The sequence below is a fragment of the Emys orbicularis genome, chromosome 21 (genome assembly GCF_028017835.1).
Source record: "Emys orbicularis isolate rEmyOrb1 chromosome 21, rEmyOrb1.hap1, whole genome shotgun sequence".
Lineage (NCBI taxonomy): Eukaryota > Metazoa > Chordata > Testudines > Emydidae > Emys > Emys orbicularis.
The window spans coordinates 766634-791278 of record NC_088703.1 but is presented as its reverse complement, the minus strand read 5'-3'; the positions used below and the strand labels follow the sequence as shown (position 1 = coordinate 791278).

Genomic DNA, 24645 nt, shown 5'->3' with positions numbered 1-24645 from the left:
AGAACCTTGGCTGGCCTATTTCCGAGCCTACTCCACAGAGAGAGAACAGGAAATACATAATGTTCAGATTACACGGTCTCAGTGACTGCACTAAGGGGTCAGTACCACCCCGTGTGCAGTGAAACAACACACAGGTTCCTAAACACCCTGTACCGCGTCTAAAGGATCCACAGAGCTTCCGAGATGCATGTAGGGAGAATTTTACTACTATGCAAATAACACAAAGAAATTCCATATATTAGCTACATTAAATAACAACTAGGCTACAAGTGGGAATGTTTTGCTTGTGACTGAGAGAGGCTGTGGATGAATTTCATCCTGTAAAATTACTTTAAGACCCTCAGAGAGAAGGGTATGAATAATGACCTCTCAACGGCACACATAACTCCCCCTTCCTATTCCTGACTCTCCCACTGAGTGTTATTCCTTTAGTGCATCCGTAAGTAGTTGGAAGGGAGGGTCATGCTTACCGCACGCCTAGTTTCTCCGCCAGCTGCCCAGTGGGCCGTACCACAATCTCAAACAGAGATGGGATCTTCTTATACATGTCCTGCTGCTGCTGAAGCTGCTGTGGTGAGAGAGGCTCATGCGGCGGTGGTGGCAGCTGGGGTGGCCCTGGCGGTGGAAGGGGGGGAGGCGGAGGAGGCGGGGGTCCTCCAGGAATTGGCCTGCCGTTGGGAGACGTTGGAGCTGGCGGGCCAGGAGGGCGAGGGGGTGTGGGCAGCAGGCCCACTCCAGGTGGAGGTTTCGGTAATGGATTGATGCCCTGTTTCTTTAGCTCTTCAACTTCCTTCTCATCTTCTGCACCTGCTTCTGCATCATCAGCCAGCATCTGAGGGAGAGAGAGAAATGAGAGGCAGTTAAAAGCAACGCCCTAAACAGCCCATGTTGGTATGAGTTTGCCAGGTCTCGGCGCGGCTGGTCAGACCACGGCCTGGGCCCGTGTTTCTCCAGCGCTGAGGTTGCATATGAGAGTCTGCCAGCACAGGCTTGTCTCCTACTGTTCTGGCAAGCTGAAAGTGTCCCAAATGATGGGGCTTCTGCTCTGCAGAGTCAGACCAGGCTCCCTGCACTTCCCTTTTCAGAATTCAATCTCGGGACTCCAAATGACACCCTTGTTACCCCATCTTACAAACTCCTCTTTCCTTGCTGTGAAAGTCTCACATGGGCAGCAAAATCAGCCAAGGCAAGAGAGCCACTCGGAAAGGAACCCACATGAACATTCCCTTTTACCTTGTCCAGCAGCTCCCGTGTTTCGTCTGTGAGCGGCTCATGGGAAAACATGCAGTCGTCCCCATTGATACAGTTCCCAGTGGTGTGGAACAGTTTACAAGGAAAGTCTCGTACAAAGTGTTAAGGAAAATAAAACTCCTTTGAATAATTAATAAAAAAATCTGTCAATGGGCAGACAGGTTACTTTAACAATGCTGCACCAATGGTACATTCTTACTAAGCACGTGAAATCTCTGCAGTCCCAACCCTGAAAATAAAACACAACTGCCCCACACCTCACATTTTCCTTTTCTAAAACTCCTGCAAACCCACCTGCTCTGTGCAGCTCTGTGGCCTAAAGACCCCATTCCCTTGTGCTTACTCCATACTGTATTGTTCCCAAGCTCAGCCTGCCTTCACCAACAGGAAGCCACACTCCCATGGCTAGTCCTAGCCTCCCTCCCCCCGGGGAAACATTAGTGCCGGTCTTCATCATGGGACCCTTCCCTTCCTTTCTGACACGCTCCGGTGAGCAGTGAAATAATGAACATGCCATCGCTGGCATCTGAGTCAGCACCCACTGAAATGAATGGGGCTGTTCACACCTCAGCATTCAGGCTCTCTGCAGGCTCAGGCAGGCATAGGTTACACTCAGGGTAGTCTCTCCCCCCGTTATTGTTTCAGGCTCTCTGCAAACTTAGGCAGACGTCTCTGCATCAGTTAACTCAGATCACAACGTGAAGGATTTGTCTGCAATTCTAACAGCTAGAGATTGACTTTTTTTAAAACGAAAGCTGAGACTGAAGAACAAATGAGAGGTCTGTCTACACCTTCAGCTAGCCCTTCACGGCCCCCTCCCACAAGTGGGTGCACCCCACATTCTGGGAACCAATATCATACAGGCACTTGCCTGTAGATCGTACGCTGCTTAGTGCAGGGACCTAACGCTTCTGGCCCATTTTTCCCTGTTGCACAGGGCTGCACACGACTGACTTAGCCACTGATCTCCGTGGTGACTGGGAACACAGTGAACGAGAGGAAAGGATATCATGCATGTAAGGGCAATTCTCCGCCCTCGCACAGTAACCAGTGATGTAAAACTTGCACAGTTCCCGCTTCTTTGGTAGCTCGATGTCATGGCTGAAATTGCAATGCTCCCCCTGTATAGAAAAAGTACAACACCCGCACTGTTAATGAAACAATAAAGCATACACAATAACAGGGGGCAGCAAACACCTATAAGGCACTTGTTATGGAACTGATTCTCTGCTGGGGTTCTGGCCCTAAAATCCTTGAAAACTGGGCTCTGTGTACCACGGTTATCTTGTGTTTTTAAAATCGGAGAATCAGGAAGTAGAAAGTAAAGCGTTTGTCTCAGATTGGTGTTTGCACGCTTGATTTCCTTACACTTGGTGTAACACTCCTAGCACTCAGCATGTTATCACTTTCAACATGTATTCTAGACTCTATGTTCTAGACCACGTACGTCTCAGTCTATATCTTGTACAGATCTGGATGCATTTTAAGTACTACAGAAATGCTTAACAGTAAAGTCAAGGCCACCATTAATTATCTACTTACCCAGGTACACCTGCCTTCCACAAAGTATTTGCAGATAACTTTTCCTTTTTTATCCGACTGCTGGTGGGGTTTATCATGGTCATTCCGCCTGTAATTTCCACCTCCTCCTCCGTCCTGCAGGAATTGTAAGGGTGTAGTTAACAAGCACGAAGAGGCAAACCCTAGCCATGGAAAGAAATTAACCTACAATAACCTCCCTACAATATGCATTTCAAAGTGCACATGAAGGTCTTGCATGAAGGGAGCATATGACTTGCAGCCTGACCGACTGTAGCTAGATGGAGACAGATTTCAACTTGGTTTGTCAATCAATCCATCAGAATCTGAAAAATCCATCCTGCCTAGACAAGGGATTATTGTCATGAAGCCTGGGCCGGTCCCATTTTTACACTGCTGGGAAATACACAAATATGAAGTCTAGACTTTGGGCTCATTTCAAGGTATTTCAGAGATCATCTTTTTTGGTGGGTGGGGAATGGGGGTCATTTTTCTGACTGTAAGGTCAGTGCATACACTTGGTGACATGAACCCTAATGAGGGCTCCCCGAGATGCCTCCCTCTTTTTAGCATTACTTGGTGCCAGTCAAACAGTGCCTGAGAGCACTTCTCACCCCAGACAAAAACAGGCAGAGGAGCCCCTTGACAGAAGGGAGAAAATCGATGCCCGGGGTTCAAAAATTGGGCTGCTTGGAAGCTTGACTGCCAAGACAGGAGTACATGACCGATCAGCAGCCTCCTGCCGTTGAAGTGCAGCTTGGATGAGAAAAGTGACTAGATAAAAGGAGCCCTGTCCTGGTGGCAGGTCTGCTCTCTGTGCTGGTTCAGTGTCACTTTACTGAGCAAGATCAACAGTTACTGGCTTTACTCCTAGGAGCCCTGCAGAGCCAAACCCGGTGGGAAAAGGAGCTAGGGTGTGCTCTGCTCTGTGCCTCATCATCAGGACTGTTCATTATTTCCCAAGTTCTGTACTCCAATAGGGTTGCAGAAGCCCGAGGGCTGGATCTTTACTCTCAGCAATGATGAATGAGATAGAAGGTGGTCAACTTGTGGCTCTCAGCTTAGGGCAGTATGCAGCGCTGGCGGGCAGAAAAAGCCATCTTTATGTGCAAACTGACCAAGTTTGTTCTGAGTGCAGAGAGCCCTGGGCAGGCTCAGAAAGTTCCATATTTCAGAATTCAATACATCCAAGTGAAATTATTTCTGGGGAAGCCTGTCTGGTATGTTGGAGAGAAACCCCCTGGGCATCTTTCCACAGGTGACCCAAGTGCAGCAAGACCCCCAAGGAGACAAGGCAGAGCTGCTTACCCCCATGTCTTCATCATAGTAATCGTCATCCTCGTTCATTCCGCCACCTTTCCCCATTCCACTTCTGCTCCCACCTCTTCCTCTTCCCCTGCCCATCCCTTTGCTTCCTCTCCCTCTGGGGCCACGCCCACGCCCCCGATTTAAACCTGAAATAGAGTAAAACAACATCATTATTTATACTTTTCCCCTCAAATAAAAGCTGACCATTACGATACCAGTGGCTGGCTCTACTCTCCGGATTGCGCAGAGCCCACGAGCACCATCTAATTCACTCGGCTCTGGGCTCAGTCACGTACCTCGCCCTCTGCCCTCTTTGCTCCTCCGGTATTGGTTCAGTTCTTTCGAATAGTCGTCGTACTCCTCGTCACCCATTGGCTCTTCATTGTCACCATACTGCAATTCAGAAAGAACAGAGCGCTCAGGGCACCGGACTCTTGGCCCAAAACTGATGCTCACTCCACCACTTCTAATTCCAGAAAGGAATGTTCTCCCCCTTAACGCTCCCCATCTCTGGAGGACTCGGATACAGCTCAGTAACGGGCCTTACTTCCATTTCTTCCTCATACATCTCCTCCTCCTCTTCCGGATGTTCGCCTCTCCCTCTCCCACGGCCTCCTCGGCCCATGCCTCGCCCTCTCATTCCACCTCTGCCTCCACGCCCTCGGTATCCTCGGCCTCGGCCTCGACTGCCTGTAAAGCAAGCAAACAAGCGTCAGTCTGCTACCACAGTACTTGAACACTCAGACAGCCGCGTGGCTCCATGCCTGACAACTGGCTGTCTTTGGAGCAGGTACCAAGTCAGTTCACAGGAGTAACATGTTGTCTCTCACTTCCAGAGGACAATCAGATCAGCTTATGACAGCAAATGATCTCTTAGTTACTGCTAGTGAGATCAATGAGTTTGCGAGGGCGTGCTGGGGCTTTTTAAGCCTACTAATACAACATAGGGCCACTTTCTTAAGGAACACAAACGTAAGTGCATACCTAATTGAAAGGAAAGTCAATGGCATTCCAGTAAGGGTTACCCATCACATTTAAATAGTGAAGAATATGGCAAAGACAATACACGCCGGGTACAATATCTGTACCATGCTTCTGCTTCAGGCTCTATCAACCTGTAACCAAAATCCATCAATCTGTGGTACTTACCTGCCCCCCATTACCACAGTATCTAAGCGCATCACAATCTCTAATGTATTTATCCTCACCACACCACTATGAGGGAGGGCAGGGCTACTCTCCCCACGTTACAGACAGGAAAACAGAGCTTCAGAGAGACACGGTAACCTGCCCAAGGTCCCACAAGAGCTCTGTGGAAAAGCAGGGAACTGAACTCAGATCCTCCAAGCCCCAGGTTATCACCTCTACCACTCAGCAATCCTTCTAACAGAATGTATCTACATATGTATATATTACATACCTGGTTAGTGAAGACATCAAAACACTTGCCTCCTCCTTAGAAGAGCAGGTTCTGTGTATTTTAGACTTTTGATAGAATAAATCTTGGTGCTATTTGGCTTTAAGTGGGTTAATGCTTTTTAATATTCTGAAGCAATTACTCTTAAAGTGGCTAAGACGTAAACATTTTAAAGCAGCCATTGTGAATGCAGGGCAATTACCGCACATAAAGTTTCATCCTTCCTGCAGGATCAGCAACATGCTACGCTTCAGAGTTTACTCTGAATATACTTTAACAAGATGAAATCGGACTTGCCACTTTATTCTGACTTTGTTTTCTTTGCACATAAAGGACGCACTATTTTTTTCTACCTCACCTGTATTTTTAAATCTCTCTAGACATAAGAGAAAGAATGTGCCTTTAAATATAAAGCTACAAAACTGGGATCTGGCCTTTGCCCTGGCAGAATAAAAGATGTCAAGAAATGGCTGTCTCTGGGTCTCGCTATGCAGCACTAATGAGTTATTTAGGCCCTGCCACTGCAACTGAAGCTGACCTCTGCTGTACCAGGGGCTCAGAGTGGGCACAGCAGTCCACCTGCATGCCGCCAACTACAAGATCAGAGCCTTACGTGGTGACTGAGCATCAACCTTCATAAGCAAACTGTTGTAACATGTTGATTAGAAAAGTGGCTTGGCCTGGGAAGCGTGTTGGCAATGGCAGCCATACCTCGCCCCCGATGTGTCCCCTCCTTAGCTCGCCGGTACTGGTTCAGCTCTTTTGTGAAGTCGTCATACTCTTCTTTCCCCATGTCTTCATCTTCATCCCCCTCGTATTCGCCATAGGCCTCATTCTCGTAATCCTCGTACATGCTGTAATTCTTGCTCTCCATTTTGGAGTAGCTCTTCTTTGGCAAGGGGGCACTGTGAGAGGACTGATACTGCTGGTGAGACTGAAAAAAGTAGACAGACAGGAAGGGTTAACAATGAAGCAAAGATCAATCTGAAACAGCATGGTGATGGCTGACGCACAGCAGGTCCCTGGGGCATGCCCTCTTTCCAGACTTGCCAAGGAATTGTGGAAGTAGAGCAGTCTTTATCCCCAAACCTGCAAAGCCGCAGCCCCCTCATGGTTTCATTTACTACCCACCATGCATCCCTTCCCTGGCAGCTTTCTCCCAGGGCCTTCAGAACTCTGAAGAGACAGACAAGCTCCTCATCAAGATTGTGCGGTTAGAAGGGGTGTAATGGAGCCATCAGACAGAACTAGAAAGGTGAACTCATGTCATCTCCCCTGCATGCAGCAAGACAGGTCTCTATGTGCAAAGCCTGCAGCATTTCCAACCCAGTGCAAGAGAGAGCAGCTTTTTCCACAACTGATTGATCGCAGATACTTACAAGAGGGTAAGGAGGGCTGTATTCCCGGTACTTTCTGTGCCCCTTCTCACTGGGGCTGAAATCAGAGTCCTCGCTGTAGTCAGAGAAGTCTTCACTGGAAGATGCATGGCGCTGCAAGGCATGGCAAACATATTGTATGATTTTAGTACAGAGGCTCTTACGCTCTAAGCTTGAATTCCAACTCTGTGGCCAGGCATCTGGACTGCCACACACAATATAAACGAGTCTTTCTTAAGGTAACTCAGATTCTGGCTTGCAAAAATCTTGACAGTGTTCCTTGAATTGAACATTTATGATGCAAAAGACTTCTAGTGTATTTCAAACTTCACTGTAGATTCCGTCCGAATTGGGAACGTTACCAGTTTGTTTCATCAGATTCTAATGAAAGCAATTCATATTACACTGTCTGTTAGCTTGAGGGTCTCATAAACATCTTTGACTTTACATGCCAGATATTTTAATTTACCATATACTAGTCTTCTTGCAAGCACAGGTGTTCACAAAAAAAAAAAGTAGTTTCCCAAATGAAACTGTTTTTCCTTTTCATTCTACCCACAGATATATGCAAACACAGAAAAAGAAGAGAGATTCCTTACTAGGGTATCTTCTACCTCCCCACCATTCGTTTACTTGTTACCTCTTGCTGGATTATGTCTAATTTAAACAGTAAGCTCATATTTCTTTGTAAGTGAGGTACAATGCACCACATGGTGCCATAAGGATGGGCTACGTCCATACGGCAAGGCCTAAGGCAGGGAGATTCTGCCTAGGATACTACAGTTAATAAGTTCTCTACAACAGTGGTTCTCAACCAGGAGTCCGGGGTCCCCTGAGGGCCCACGAGCAGGTTTCAGGGGGTCTGTCACACAGGGCCAGCATCCGACTCACTGGGACCCTGGGCAGAAAGCTGAAGCCCCACTGCATGGAGCTGAAACCCGAGGCCCTGGGTTGAAGCCGAAGCCCGAGCAGTTTAGCTTAATGGGGTTCCCTGTGGCATGGGGCCCCACGCAATTGCCGTTTGCTACCCCCTAACGCTGGCCCTGACTTTTATATGCAGAAAAGCAGTTGTTGTGACACAGGTGGGCTGTGGAGGTTTTATAGCATTCGGGGTGGGGGGGGGTGTTTGAGAACCCCAGCTCTACAAGGTAAGTATGTAAACGTAGCCATAGGAATCACTAGATATGTAGCCTCTTGGAGGAGTGGAGTTGGGATCCCTATTACCATACCTGGCAGGAATAAGAGGACCCTGGAGGTTTGTTTACTCACTTTGTGCTTGGATTTCCTTTTCTTTTTTGCTCTTCTTTTCTCTTTCTCTCTCTCTCTCTCTCTCTCTCCTCCTCTTGCGCTTCATCCGCCGATGAGCCTTTTCTTCATCCGAGTCGCTTCTGTGCTTCTCTCCCTTCTCTTTCCGGCCCCTCTCATGGGACTCAGAGGCATTCTGGGGCTCCTCTCCCCCATCGTCCTCCAGCTCGCCTTCTTCCAGCTCCCCATCCTCCCTGCAAAGCAAACACCCACATTGGCATTTCACTCCTGACAAAATCACTCAAGGCACTCAAGCCAGCTGGACATCTTGGGGTTTCCTAAATCTAAAGGTAACACTAGTCCCAAATACCTTGGTTTGAGACATCTGTAACATTTGACTTTATCAATCTGTGTCACTGGAACATACAAACAGAGCCTATTCAAATCTCGCTCACTCTCTCTCTCTCTCACACACACACGCCTCAGACCAAAGTTCCCAGTTAAATAAAGACAAGAGAGCTCTGCTATTTAACTGATTACATCTATGCACATTTTAAAAAAATGAAAGCCTATACAATAATTCTACTGAACAACGTACGATAGCAGAGACTGCAAAATTACAGCTTCAAATCTTAGAGAACATTATCACAAATTCAATCAGCCTTAGAATTAAAGTCAATATACAACAAACCATGTGGTCCTACAGAAGCTAAAAATAAAACAAATTATCACAGAAACCCCATTATTCCTATTGTCTATCCTAATTATTATAGGAAATCCGGCAAATCATGTACTGAAGAAGCATCTAGCTCCTCTTCCAGGGGTTTTAGACAGGCAACTTCTTCTTATCTAATAAGTGTGTGTGTGTGTGTGTGTGTGTGTGTGTGTGTGTGTGTGTGTGTGTGTGTGTGTGTGTGTGTGTAAATTTAAATAAATAAATAAACATTTGGTTTCATCTATAATTATCTGGACTTTTGCCTGGAAAGAATAGCTGTTTGAGTCCTCATTTCTGAGTGAGAATGCTGCCTTAAGAAAATTTAATGTGTCTCTTAATTTTGGATTGGTGAGACAAATCTGGAAACACGCACTGCTGCTTCCTGATCTTTATACCACATTAGTAAAAAGCGACAGAGGGTCCGGTGGCACCTTTAAGACTAACAGAAGTATTGGAGCATAAGCTTTCGTGGGTGAATGCTCACTTCATCAGACGCAAGTAATGGAAATTTCCAGAGGCAGGTATAAATCAGTAGGGAGATAACGAGGTTAGTTCAATCAGGGAGGGTGAGGTGCTCTGCTAGCAGTTGAGGTGTGAACACCAAGGGAGGAGAAACTGCTTCTGTAGTTGGATAGCCATTCACAGTCTTTGTTTAATCCTGATCTGATGGTGTCAAATTTGCAAATGAACTGGAGCTCAGCAGTTTCTCTTTGGAGTCTGGTCCTGAAGTTTTTTTGCTGTAAGATAGCTATCTTAACATCTGCTATTGTGTGGCCAGGAAGGTTGAAGTGTTCTCCTACAGGTTTTTGTATATTGCCGTTCCTGATATCTGACTTGTGTCCATTTATCCTCTTGCGTAGTGACTGTCCAGTTTGGCCAATGTACATAGCAGAGGGGCATTGCTGGCACATGATGGCATATATAACATTGGTGGACGTGCAGGTGAATGAGCCGGTGATGTTGTAGCTGATCTGGTTAGGTCCTGTGATGGTGTTGCTGGTGTAGATATGTGGGAAGAGTTGGCATCGAGGTTTGTTGCATGGGTTGGTTCCTGAGTTAGAGTTGTTATGGTGCGGTGCGTGGTTGCTGGTGATAATATGCTTAAGTTTGGTGGGTTGTCTGTGGGCGAGGACTGGCCTGCCTCCCAAGGTCTGTGAAAGTGAGGGATCATTGTCCAGGATGGGTTGTAGATCACTGATGATGCGTTGGAGAGGTTTAAGCTGAGGACTGTAGGTGATGGCCAGTGGAGTTCTGTTGGTTTCTTTTTTCGGCCTGTCTTGTAGCAGGAGGCTTCTGGGTACACGTCTGGCTCTGTTGATTTGTTTCTTTATTTCCTTGTGTGGGTATCGTAGTTTTGAGAATGCTTGGTGAAGATCTTGTAGGTGTTGGTAGATACTTGACACCACATTAGGGTTCACACATAACTATGGTCATCATGAGATGAAATAAAACAAACCAAGATCGGAAATATCCTCAGAGGATTTTCCAGTCACATTCAGTTTAAGAATTACTGGGGTTTGGTTAAGTGAAGCTTTCTCCAAGCTCACAATAAATCAAATTTACAAATCAAGTAAGGGTGCAAGCAGTACTTGAATTCTCTTTTTATACTGCTCACCCCTTCCTGAATCCTACAAATTCTCACATTCTTAATCTTGCTCTAATTTTCCATCTCTTCTATGCTCTGACCAAAGCAGTACATACTTATCACTGTTCAATTCTTTATTTAAAATGATGATTTTGAGTACGATGAATGGATGGAATTTTATCCCTGAGTTTGGAGAACAGGGTGTATATGCCACCAATTTAAGGGTAACCCTTTCCTCAAATGCCTTAGTAGCATGCAGTACCGCAGTGAAGGGAAACTTCCGAGGGAGGTTCCCCTTCTAACCCATCCCTTGTTGGGAACTCTATATGGGGTACTGGGTACAGTGGCAATGCTGTCCCTCAAGTAGCTATCAGCATGTCTGCTTTCACAGGGATCTTTCTATGTTGTCTTCATTGTTATTTATTTGGCAGACGTGCCCAAGATTAGCTTGGTGCTGTGCAGGCACTTTCCCCACCCCAGCGAGCATACAGTCTAAAACCCATTACAAGATCTCCCGCTCCTTTTCTGTTAAAGGCAAAGAACCACAATAATGGTGCCGTTACTACTTTTCAGTGGCAAGAATTCAAACAGAAACAGCATTTACGACAATAATCTTTGGCCCCTCTACAAAAACATCTCCTATGAATGTCACTGCTGTTGAAAGATGCTAAGATGGACAGCCCTAGAAACTGAAATCGAAACAGTGCCTTTAGCTGCAGGTCAGGTACTGCAGCAATGGTACAAAGTTCCACTCTCTACACGGCCCTCTGCTACTGTGTCTCACCCCTTCCACGGAGAGACGAGCTCTGGGGAAAGAAGGGACTTCAGTCATTCCACCTCCCTGCTGAAACTCTGCCACCAAGGGGCCCGGTCTGTTTGTGGTTTTGGGGAATGATTTATCTGGATTTTACAAATGGTAAAAGGGCATCCCCCCACCCCCCTCCAGGACTCTGGATGCCCTTGGTAATCTCTACATTACATAAATGAACAGAGTAATCAATACCACCAGATTAAATCAAATAACCCACTGATCATGTAAACAGAAATTAATCGACCCCCATGCCAGAGTCCCCTGTCACCACAAGCCCTGCTCAACACCACTTTCCCCGCAAGGCCAGAGAGGACAGACAGTAGGGTGACCATATTTACCAAAGGGAAAATGGGACACCGCACGGGGCTGGCCCGAGCCCTCTCCCCACCCCAGCACGGAGCTGGCCTGAGTACCCCTCCCCCGCACAGGGATAGCCCGAGCTGCTCGCCCAAGTCCCCTCCCTAGCCCCCCCCCCGAGGCTGGGGTCGCTGGTACCCCTGTCTGCCCTCCCCCCCCACGTGAGGCTGGGGTCGCTGGTACCCCTGTCTGCCACCTGTACAATCCATGCCCCCCTGCAAGGGGCTGGCATCTCTGCTCATTCCCCCGCATGTTCCCCCCCACAGCACGCCACTTTTTTGACGAAAGCGGGCATCTGTCCAGTTTTCTCTTGCCAACTGATCAAGCCGGTAAAAGCAAACGGGACAAATGCCCACTTTTGCCAAAAACGTCGGGCTGGCCGGGACAAGGTTTAAAAAAGGGACTGTCCTGGCCAAACGGGATTTATGGTCACCCTAACAAACAGACACTGTAATACACCGGTAGGTTAACAGGGACCTGGGGAGGATGCGAGTTCCAAAGTCCCAGGGCCTTAATAAAAAACAATCTGCCAACAAACCCCTCTAGCCTATACTGATGGGACTCCAGCTCAGGTGCCTCCTTTGACTGCAGCTATGACAGTGTCATGGGGCAGAGGCATTTCTTAGACAGGGAGATCCCAGACTATTTACAGCCATATAAGTCAAAACCAACATCTTAAAATCAATCCAGAATTCAGCATGCAGCTAGGGCAGGTCATGCATCACAGGTCTAATGTGCTCACAGAAATAAACACTGATTAACAAGCAAGCCGACAAATTCTGCACCAGCTGCAGTTTCCAAATAGATTTAAGAAGTATCCGCATGTAGAGCACATGTCGGTATCTAATTTCAAAGGCAGAGATGACAGTGGCAGAGTCTACATCTGAAAGCAATGGGAACAACTTCCTAGCTGCCAGTGGATGGAAAAAGGCCAAAGCGGCTGTAGCTGCTACCTGTCTTCTAGCAGCAGGTAGGAATCTCATTAGACACCGCCATCCCCAGGTCAGGAACCAGGTCAACCACAGGCAGTCGCACACCTTGAAGGGACAGAAATAATCCCTGCAATCTCCTCTGGTAAACTCACCAATCTGACCAACATCACCACAGTCTTATCTGGTTGAGTCTCGGCCAGCTAGCCCTCATCCACACCCCAATGTATCCCGGACAGTGAGCAATGCAGTTAACACTTCTGAAGTTATTTTGAATGGACTAAGGCCCTGCAACTCATTACACAGACAGCTGAACAGAGATTAGAAGACAAAATTTGGTCATCATCCGCTTGGACTGGATGGAAACCAGCTCTAGCCCCTTAGAGATCAAACACTCCAGATCCCACCGTTGCCAATTTCCCTGAGCCATCCATTCCTACTATAATCCAAAATTCCAAACCTGTTTTAGTTTGTATTTGCAACATCTGAATAACAGATTTGTTCAATCCAAGATCAGGCTTGCTGCAGGACTACCTGTTCCTGCAAGCATGTGGAATTTTGAAAGGCAAGCACCAGTTGAATAAACTTCAACTAGTCACTGAAAGTACTCAGTGCCCATCAAAGGTTCATGTTCCACACATCCAAATGGCACAAAGTGAGAGTGCCTGGAACAATATCTGGTGAATTCAGACCCTATACACATTTCTGACAGAGTCAAATAATAAATGTATAAAACCAATGAGAAAAAAAAGGTTAAATAACTGTAATTTCCCCTTCCAGTAGCCATTTCCCTTTGTCCCCACAACAATTACCTCAGACACTCCAGAATCTCAAAATAATGGTTCAGTACAATACCAGGTGCCTGACAACCCTTTCTCCATCCCCCAACAAATTATGCTTCGCTACTAGTTCAAAACAAAAGCCCCTCTAAGGTCACCAAATCTCAGCAAGTTATGATTTCCAAGGAAACACTTCCAAAGTCTAACGCACACATGACAAATCGAAAACATATGAGACACTAGGAGTACACATAACATGAAAGATTTTCCTCCCTTTAGAGCAGTCAGAGAGAAGGCAAGAATCCCTGAGTTCTAACATTATATTTGCCTTGGGAGTGGCTAGTTGGTTTTCATCTTCCTCTGTAGCACTGAGAAGGCACTATGTTAGGATCAGCCAGGAGAATCCTCCATGACTGATTCTCTGCAATCACAAAGGACCCAGGACACTGATGAATCTGACTCCTTCTAGAAAATAGGAAAATCAACTCTGGACTAGATGAACCAACATTTTTCATGGGGTTGGAGCTAATTTAAAATGGCAGCTTCACAAAGGAAAAAAAACAGTGTTTAAACTTTTATACTAGCATCCCAGAAACAATGGAAACCCCATTATTTCAGACATTTACAATCAGATGGGAGAATGATGTAGAAAAAAAAATACTAACAGGAAGAATCGTGCACTGGCCACAAAGGACTGGGCTTCAAGAGACTCAGGGTATATCTACACTAGAAATGTACCAATGTAGTGTAGACCCTTACTAAAGTGCCGTAGTAAATCCATCTTATCAATAGGTGGTAGCTAGATTGACGGAATTCTTCCATCAACCTAGCAGTGTCCAGTGTGTAGCTGGATATAGTATAAAAAAAAACCCCCAAACCCCTCCGCAGACACTGTTGTGAGAAAAAACAAGCTGGGCAGGCTATTTAGAGTATTAATATTCTCCTATGGCAATTGCTGATGAGCCACTATTTTAAAGGCCTGCTGTGGTATGGTAAATTCATTCAACGACGTATGTTTTGGCATGCATGCTGTTATCCAGGGGGAAAAAAGACTATTCCCATTAGCACTGCTCTGCTTAAATCAGCATTACCTTCCCCGAAGCACCTGCCAACTGGGCATTGCAAGGCTGCTCTTAATTTCCTACCTTCCCTGTTGGCTTTAAATAGGAACAAGTGCTCCCGTCAATATCAGGTTGCAATCACCCTAATTGCAATTCCCAGCAGTCAGAACAACTGTCATTTTTGTTGAGTAAAGTACACAGTTCTTCAGCTCTGCTTTGAATTACTCTGGCCTATGTACAGTTTGGAGAAAAGAATTTATCAGCCTGTTCTATCATGGCATTTGTGAATAACAAATGCCATGAAGAACAAGAGGACAATCTGGAAGTAAGTGTAAAAGCCTGTGGCTACTGCGAGGCAATTTGTGAAACAGTTGCTGGGACTCTAAACAGAACTAATTCTGGTGATACAAGTTACTTCATCATTGTACAAATCTTCCATAGAATAAGAGAGAGTCTAATACATCGCTTTTCTACAAATGTTTAGATATCAAGCAAAATCTTGGGAGAAATGGCACAGCGTAGCACCCACCATGGGGCAAGGAGCCATATATTCCTGAATTCCTTAACTCAGGTTCTGCCACCGACTCATTTTAGTAGCTTTGGTCCCATTATTTAATCTCTCAACCTCAATTTCCAAGTCTGTAAAATGGAGATTATAATACCTACCTCAGAGCGAGCGTGTGAGGGTTAATTCATTAGTGTTTGGGAAAGTACTTTGAGCTCTTTGGACAGAAGGACTCTAGAGGGCTTAATATTATTTCATCATTAACTTTGGTTTTGGGTTTTCACACAAACAAAATAGAAAATAACACCAGAATCTGAAATCTGGCAAATTATAGTGGCATCTGAAAGTTAGGGCGAGTAAAACTATGAATTAAAAAGTTTGAATAAAAATGATTATAAAGTGACAAGGCTGTGCCAATTTCATAAGCTAGCTCACCATTTGCATTTACTGTGGTTATACAGCAAAGAAGCCAAGTTGGTAAAGTGGCTAACGTATTTGTAGAGAAGAATGCTGACTGTGGGAAAATCCTTAGCTAAGTGTGTACCCATCTTGTGGCCTTCCTATAGTCCCGTCACACTTTTTCTATCAAGGGCCATCTCCAGTACAGAGCACGCTGCTATCTTAGCAGAATGCTGAACTTTATTCATAGCACTACATCTATGACATCACAATCATAGTAATGACCTAAACACAGTACTATGAACCAGCTGCCATCTCAAGCAGACACGGTGTCATAAAGGTGAACTCTCTCATATGACAGCAGCAGAGAAAACAAAAATATTATTCACACCAGCATAAATCCGAAAAAAATAGGGAAAAGTGTGGCCTTTTGGAAAACAATTTCAAGTTTTCTGTTTTCTTCTCTTTTAACCATTATATTGTAATCAATTCTAAAATGGGACACCAGGTGTTTAGAAAAAAATTTTAAATCATAGAAATAAGTAGCAAAAATAATACATGGTTTTTATGTAAAAATAGGAAATTTGGTGTATGCTCAAGGTCTTTCACTACCACACACTGTTAGAATTTACAGAAATTAGAACGTCACATTTATCCAAACTATTTCAGAACTTTGATTGACATTTTTTCTGATGAACTGAAGTTGAACAGGTGTACATATGCACATATGGAATGTTAAGTCATCCATTGGGATTATGGGGATTAAAGCGCTATAATGCAATATTATGCACAAAAGAGAGGTAAGAAAGAATTTTGCTCAGAATAATCTTGCACTTGTGACTTTAATAATTCCCCTGCCCTTAAATATTAATTTTTTGCCCTCTGTTTTCTTTTAAAAATAACATCTGTTTCATGTGAATACAGGAAACAACCACAAGTTTTATGTAATAATAGCATTTTTACTGTGCAAAAGTGTCTATTAAAAACAATTAAAGTGCTTTTTAAAAATAATTCAAAATGACTTAGAAAAATTAAGGGCTAAATATTTACAAAGTTCTATTTCATATAACTAAACAATACTTGGTTGAATTTGGAAAAACTCTTATGAAACTGAAAAATTATGAGAACATTTTGCACAGTGGACATAACTGACAGCTGTAACTGAGATAATTTACTAGTTATGCTAAAGATTTTATAATTATTTTCCTCATCACAGCTACAAAAGTTGGTCCAGAATAACATGCTCTCCCTCATCTGCCAACTTCATATGGAAACAAGTGGTTTTACTATCTATGGAAGCTGGAAAGGGAAGAGAAGGAAGTTTGTCTGACTCAAGGGAAAGAAAACATTGCTCTATAAACCCATTTGTTACAAAACATGGGAGTATCTTATTTACAGTTATAAAAAACAGCTTTATCCAAAGTGTCAGTCACAGTGGAGGAGAATTAGGATGGTGATTAATATCTGGTCTGCCAGACTACTGCAGAAAACCTTCCTTTTTACAATAGTTGTTTGCACAACAGGTGCAGTTGAGCATGAAATCCCATGTACAGTGCGATCTGTTTTAGTGGAGTGGATCCACAGACTACAAAACCTGAACGTTAACATACAAAGAAAAATGGCTACAAGGTAACTGAGGTCAGCATAAAAGAACGCAAAAAATGTGGCGAAAATGCATCTTTTCAAAGCAATAGAAGGGGTGGCTCTGTTAGAAAATGAACCACAAACACATTTTAACAGGAAGTTTACTGGACTGAAAAGCCTGCAAGATCTAATCTCACAATCATGAAATATTAACTTCTAATCTTGCGTGAATTTAAGCAAAATATATGAAACCCTAGCTAGACTGTATAGCACATTTCCCTATTCTTGGGATAAATGTCTCTCTTCTACCTCAAGAAAGGTATGATCCAGAGGGTTTAAGATGATTTCTGTTTTCTATTAATAATCTGATTTTTTTACAGCACATTCCATAGGGGAGGAAAAAAACTACACAACAAAATCAGCAAAAAGAAGAAGAAAAGATGAAAACTAGCAAGAAAGCCATTAAACTAGCTGAACATGCAGGAAATGAAGAAAACTTCATGTAGGAGTGGGAAGAGACTATTCTAGTTGAGAACAAGTTTCCAGTCATGCAATGGTGCATCCATAGCATCTTTCTGAACAAGGTTTAAAAGGCTTTTTCCTGGTTTTGCAGTATGTACAGCAGGGTGGAGAGCTTGTGTTGTTTTATGGTGCTTTGTGGCTCTTTTTAATGTAGGCAGTGGCACACTGTCTTAGGTTATTACTTGAGTTCTGTAAAGGCCGTCAAAGGCCTGGATGGACAGGACATCTCTGCATTAAAGATGGGATTTTCAAAGGAACCTAAGAGAATTATGTGTCTATCTCAATACGATTTGAAGTCCTACCTCCCTCAATACAAATATTGGTTAATTCACTAAAACCCTGAGAAACTCGGTACAATCCTGAAGCAAAAACAGAACTGGCCAGAACCTGCCTCTTTTCTGCTCCTTCAGAGTGTTGCCATCTTGGATTTTTACCTCAAGATGGTAACAGCGTGAATAATGTCAACTGAGAAACCAGGAGAATATTCACTTTGCAAACTGGTGTGGCCTCAAGAATGCAGTGTACTGTGTTACCTACAGAACCATTCAGGTTGAAGCAGAAATTCCATCCCAAGTTTCTCAGCCTTTCTGCAAGCTACCTTCCATTCAATGCCTTTCTTCAATCTGGGACATCAACTGTGGGCTCTCCACAGGGAATTCTACAAGACATTCCTCTCAACCCAAGGTAAAACACTAATGTCATTCCTGAACTGGGGTCTCGCTCACTGCCTCTCAGTTTGTAACCAAGTTACAAACTACTGCTTTTCTTTTCTATTTTGAAGGGACTTTTATACCGGGGAAAACTTTCACACACTGCTTTAAAACATAATCCAGCTCTCACTTGGCATGTTTTTGCCCTGATTGTTAACTACTGAAGTCACTGAGTTTAGACAGTTGGCTCCTTCCCACCCGTTACTCGATCCTGCAGTGAAGTAATAATGTTGTTTTGATATTCTAGACACTGCTACAGCACTAGATGATGTCACAAACCCAGGAGTATAGCAAGGCTATTGAAAAGGACACTGTTCTGGGGTTTGGGATTTGCTTTAATCACTTCTCAACCAGTGCCATAAAGTACTGCTAGACCGAAGGACCAACACTAGTTTTTGCAAGGGCTGGTATCTTGTGAAGCAGCGGTTGAAAAATAAAATACCGTATACCCAAGCTTTCAACTTTCCAAAGGGGTACACTCTTCACTTCTAGTCCAAAAGGTCACAGGATACCAGGTGATAAGACTAAATCATTCCGAATACCATCTTGCTTCATCTATCTGCACTTCAATTCTCACCTGACATTATTAGTGGCTAATTCAAGAACTGCTAAAACTAGAAATCTTTGCCTTAAACCATCTGGAAGAAACCAAGTAATCAAAAATATTAACAAACATTTAGGCATGTGTTGAATTTACTACGAAAAGCAATTCCATTGATTTCCATGGGCCTACTCAAAGCAGTAAAGTTAAACCCATGCCTGTACGTGTGATTGGGGCCGGAGTCTTGAGTGCTGGATTACGGTCATTACAGAAAATGCAGGATTGTAATCAGAAGAAAACGTTAAAAGATTGAGTGTCACTTCATTTACTCACATTTAAAAAACTCCAAAATTTGAATGTTCATTTTGTGAAATCTCTCAACAATTCCACAAAACTTGGCAGTTTAAGATTCTACTGCTTCTGATTTTATAACAATTCCTATTTCCATGAAGAAGTGGCACTACATTAGCCCAATAAAGTGGAAATTAGTATAAGATTCTCCTCCACCAAATATCTAGTTTCTCAGCTGCATTTGGCCATTCTAGTTCCAATGACAGTGGATTCAGAAACTCCTGATGACATCAGTCAATAGTAGATTAAGACTCAAAAAGCCTTTCAGATGTTGCTTGGAAAATGATCTACTATGGAGGTATAAAAATTAACTTTTATTTAAATTTTGTGGAACAACTGAGAGGTTTAACATGAGGATTTTATAAAAAATAATAATATGGCTTTAACAAATTAGGAGAAATCCATTCTGTCAGGTCTCACTCCTCATGAACTGCCAGAGCTAGAAACACCTTAGCCAGGTACGTAAACATTTTCCAGCTCTGACCCTGGCCCACTGATCAAAGAGACATTTCAATCCCTATGACTTCATAGCAAAAGTGAGCTGCCAGAGGTAGGATGTTAGGGAGAAAGGTCCCATTATAAAATACATCTAAAATAATAGCAAAGGGAATAATACAAGTAAATTGCATTTTTTACACCCCCCCCCATTTTACTCAATTGTGAAAGTCCCCTTTACAATGCACCAACATTTGCAACAAAAATCCTCCACTAGTCTTCGACAATGGATTACGAGTGTTTGTGCTGTTTTATAATTGACGTTTTCTAACAAATGTATACAAGTTTCTAATTTTTTTTTTTTTTGCAGTGGAAGAAGAGTAAACAAGGGGGAAATGAAACAACACAATTCCTCATAAATATACTTGTGAGTGCTTTTAAGAAACTAATTTTGTCTTTTCCACATAAGAAAAACGTAAACTGAATGGAATACTCCAGGACAAAATGTGTGGTTTTGTTCAATATGAAAGACAGAAGGAATGACTGAGGATTTTTTTTGGGGGGGGGGGAGGGGGCAGTATATTGTACACTGAGGGGATACATGAGCTAATTTATTTCATGTAAGTATTGTGAGGAACAAACTTATATGAACTTTTCATAATACATTGGATAAACAAAGGGACCATGGAAACACAGGCAGAAGAGAAACTAGGACATTGTAAAACAGATTCCTATAAACGGTGTGCTTATACTGTACATCACTACTTGTCCTGCTTAAACTTCTCCAGGTATCATCTATAACACTCTAAAAGGGGATTGGGGCAGGGGGAGAGAATGTGTGATGACATTTGGGAAACAGTGATTTCTTTTGCCACAATTTTTTTTGCACACTTGTGAGTTGGTCACCAAATATTTTTAACAGGACAGTCTGCCTGCTTTCAACATAATGGAATGAGGATGGAGTTTGCAAACAAAGTAATGGATCCACATCCTGTTTCTAGATGGAATCAAGGGGTTTGAGCTAGCTGACCTTTCACTCTGGTACCCGTGCCGTTTAAACGTCACAGCAGACCTATTTTGGGAGAAAACTGTGTGCTTTTGTGACTTTTTTTAGTTCACGTCTGTGGGGTGCATGAATCTAAAAGTCAAGTCAACACAAAGGGGCAGAATCCCGCTTGGTTTGTATAGATACTGTATTAACTCATTCCTTACATGAAATGTATAAAAGGATGGTCTCCGGACTTTTTTTTTTGGTGGTGGGGAAAAGAAAGGAAAACGTATAATTGAATTATTCAATAAAAGAGAATACTTACCACCCCAACCCCTGCATCACATGAAATACAGAACTCCTTAGAGAGGAAGACACACTAATACATACAAGCAGCTCTCTGTACTACACAACTGCCTTCATAGGGGAGTGGGAAGGGGAGCATCTCTCTCTCTCTCTCTCACAAACATACATGATTAAGCTGTTTATTTTTGTGCACTGCATACAATAATCTCTGGCTCTACCTTTTCAAATGACAGCAAGTGCTAATACTAACAAAGGGAACAGTTGCACTTATGTTTCTTTGGCAGGGAAAAGGTGCTTCACATATATCTCTGAGGATAAAAGGAGAGAGGGTTTTCCTGGGGGACTATAAACCTTTCAGTACCTTGATAGACTGGGATCACTTGAGATTCCAGCTGTGGAAGGGAGTCTCTCTATATAAAGGGGGGAGGGGAACCAAGGGGTATTACTGCTCAACACATCCCATACCACTACACACTCATTACACCCCAGGTGCCTTTCTGCCCACACTGCTCTCCCTAAAGCCCCCCTGTGGCCTGCAGGGGTCCATGAAGCCACTGAGAACAAAGGGGACATTAATGAGGCCAGTACTGCCCAGCTGGGCTATGGGGTCCATGGCCTCATTAAGGAGTCCACAAAGCCTTCCCTTAACCCCTCCAAAAGCTGGAAGCCCAGAAGAGCCCCCCCAACCTCCCCCTTGGAGCCTCTCACTCCCCCTAGTGCCAGCAGCTCAGCTCCCTGCCAAGCCTCCACAGCTACCTCCCCTAGTCTCGGGAACATAACCGCTGCCTCCCCCCTGCCCCTAACTCTGCACCCCTCCCCCCAACCCCTGATGCTCCCCGGCTGATCCCAGGCCCTGTCCCCCAGGTCTCCCCTTTTCCTATGACCCCTGATGCTCCGCCCCAGGGCTGCCCCAGATACCCCCCCCCAAGAGAATGCCCCTGGCTGATCTCAGGCCCTGTCCCCCAGGTCCCCCCCCCGAGGGCCCTACCCCCCTATGCAGGTCCCGGGCACCCCTGCTTCTGACCCCCCCGATCGCAGGCCCTACCCCCCAAGCTGCCCCCTTCCCCTGAGGCTCCCCCCCCGGGCCCTGCCCCAGATGCTCCCTCCCCTCCCCGGATCTTGCCCCCCTGCCCTGCCTCAGGCCCTGACCCCCGGGCGCCCCCTGCCCTGCCTCAGGCTCTGACCCCCCCCCCCGGGCGCCCCCTGCCCTGCCTCAGGCTCTGACCCCCCCCCCGGGCGCCCCCTGCCCTGCCTCAGGCCCTGACCCCCGGGCGCCCCCTGCCCTGCCTCAGGCCCTGACCCCCGGGCGCCCCCTGCCCTGCCTCAGGCCCTGACCCCCGGGCGCGCCCCCCCCCGTCTCAGGCCCTGCCCCCGTCTCCCAGGTGACCGTAGCTGGCTGCCCGCGGGGGCCCCTGGCTCCGTGTCCCCCCCGGCGGCCCAGCCCCCCCCAAACCTGGTCCGGCGGGCCGGACGGACACACGGACAGACAGAGGCGCTCGGGAGAGGCGGTTACTGGACCTTTCGTCCGGGCCGTGGTGGTGGAGTTGTGGCGGCGGCCGGGGGAGGCCGCAGCTGCCGCTGTCGTGGTGGTGGCAGGACGGAGATGGGGGGGCGGAGTGCGGGCTGGGGGGGGAGGCGGCGGCGGCGGGGGGGACACTCGGGCTCTCCACGGCCATGGGGGGGCACACGGGGCACAGTCACTGTACGGGGGGGCTCACTCGGCGCGGCCCCGCGCTCCGCGGCGAAGCACACAAAATGGCGCCCGCCGGGCACGCAGCCGCGCCGAGGCAGCGCCCCGCGCGGCCGGCGGAAACGGGCGGAGATGGCCGAAGCGGAGCCGATGATGGCCGAAGGGGAGCCGAGCGGGAGCGAGCGGCGGCGGAAAGAGCCGAGCCCGAGCGGGCGCAGGCGGAGATTGCCGAAGAAGGGGGAAGCCGGATGAAGCCAAGCGAAGGGAGCGGCTGCCAGGGAGAACTGGCTCCAGCGGGGTGGGGGTGTGACTTGTTCAGCCGCGGCCTCCGTGTCTGGGTCACTGCCCAACCCCCCGGTACCCTCCCATCTCTGGGCCACTGACTCCCCCCATGCACCTGGTGCCCCCTTGCTGAGCTCCCTGCTCTCCACCCCCCATCTGTGGGTCACTGACCCCCCCCATGCACCTGGTGCCCCCTTGCTGAGCTCCCTGCTCTCCACCCCCCATCTGTGGGTCACTGACCCCCCCCATGCACCTGGTGCCCCCTTGCTGAGCTCCCTCCTCTCCACCCCCCATCTCTAGGTCACTGACCCCCCCCCATGCACCTGGTGCCCCCTTGCTGAGCTCCCTCCTCTCCACCCCCCATCTCTGGGTCACTGACCCCCCCCATGCACCTGGTGCCCCCTTGCTGAGCTCCATCCTCTCCACCCCCCATCTCCGGGTCACTGACCCCCCCCCCCCCCGCACCTGGTGCCCCCTTGCTGAGCTCCCTCCTCTCCATCCCCCATCTCTGGGTCACTGACCCCCTGTTACCTGGTGCCCTCCTGCTGAGCTCCCTGCTCTCCACCCCCCATCTCTGGGTCACTGACCCCCCCCATGCACCTGGTGCCCCCTTGCTGAGCTCCCTGCTCTCCACCCCCCATCTGTGGGTCACTGACCCCCCCCATGCACCTGGTGCCCCCTTGCTGAGCTCCCTGCTCTCCACCCCCCATCTCTGGGTCACTGACCCCCCCCCCCCATGCACCTGGTGCCCCCTTGCTGAGCTCCCTCCTCTCCACCCCCCATCTCTGGGTCACTGACACCCCCCCCCATGCACCTGGTGCCCCCTTGCTGAGCTCCCTCCTCTCCACCCCCCATCTCTGGGTCACTGACCCCCTGTTACCTGGTGCCCTCCTGCTGAGCTCCCTGCTCTCCACCCCCCATCTCTGAGTCACTGACCCCCCCCCATGCACCTGGTGCCCCCTTGCTGAGCTCCCTCCTCTCCACCCCCCATCTCTGGGTCACTGACCCCCTGTTACCTGGTGCCCCCCTGCTGAGCACCCTTCTCTGCACCCCACCCAGGCCTCCTGAGCTCTCCACCCTGATTCCCCATCCCACCGGGCTGCTCTGCCAGTACCCAGGCCTGGAGGGCAAGCAGAAGCCTGGGGCAGGGTATTGTTTAGCAGATGATGGGCGTAGCTGTGTCAGACGCATCCCTGGAGGTCCGTGGACCTGTGCCCGGGTGACAGGACTGATTCCACCTGGAAGCACTGAAATACATGTGCTACTCGACACCAGCCTCCTCTTGCCCCCATCTGTAATGGGCCCAACACTACACAGGCCAGGTCAGGACGTGAAGGGGACTCCATTCCTGTTGCAGGGTTGGGGCAAGGCTGCCCCGGGCAATCGGGCATTGCGATGTGCTTACATGAGAGGCAAGGGTTACTTAAGGAGCTGCTGTATGCGCTCAGTCACTGGGCTATTTTCTATGGGGCAGGTGTGGGCATAGTCCCTGGGAGTCAGAGCCAGGGGGCAGGGGCTGCCCTGTGCGCTCAGCCCCTGGGGTTCAGAACCAGGGGGCAGGGGCTGCCCTGTGCGCTCAGCCCCTGGGAGTCAGGGGGGGGCTGCCCTGTGCGCTCAGCCCATGAGGGTCAGAGCCAAGGGGCAGGGGCTGCCCTGTGGGCTCGGTCCCAGGGTCAGAGCATCGGGGGGGCTTCCCTGTGCGCTCAGTCCCTGGGGGTCAGAGCCAGGGGGCGGGGGCTGCCTGTGCGCTCAGCCCCTGGGAGTCGCGGGGGGGCTGCCCTGTGCGCTCAGCCCCTGGGAGTCGGGGGCGGGGGGGCTGCCCTGTGCGCTCAGTCCTTCGGGTGGAAGCCGCCCTCGCGCACCAGTGCGCACGTGGGACCCCGAGGTTCTCAGCTGGGGGGCGGGGCCTGACCTGCCCTTTGCCCGGCCGGGCTGAGCGCATGCCCAGCAGCAGACGCA

General features: G+C 47.4%; 1 protein-coding gene across 1 annotated transcript in view; it reads right to left on the bottom strand.

Annotated features, from left to right (window-relative positions):
• Nucleotides 1-22390, bottom strand: part of ZC3H4 (zinc finger CCCH-type containing 4) — a 29696-nt gene extending 7306 nt beyond the window's left edge. Inside the window, 12 exon segments of the mRNA XM_065420933.1 lie at nt 471-832; nt 1234-1343; nt 2261-2372; nt 2794-2907; nt 4099-4244; nt 4395-4491; nt 4646-4788; nt 6227-6449; nt 6895-7005; nt 8161-8226; nt 8228-8390; nt 22233-22390. Of these exon segments, the coding sequence (XP_065277005.1) occupies nt 471-832; nt 1234-1343; nt 2261-2372; nt 2794-2907; nt 4099-4244; nt 4395-4491; nt 4646-4788; nt 6227-6449; nt 6895-7005; nt 8161-8226; nt 8228-8390; nt 22233-22390 (1805 nt within the window).
• Nucleotides 22391-24645: the final 2255 nt, after the last annotated feature.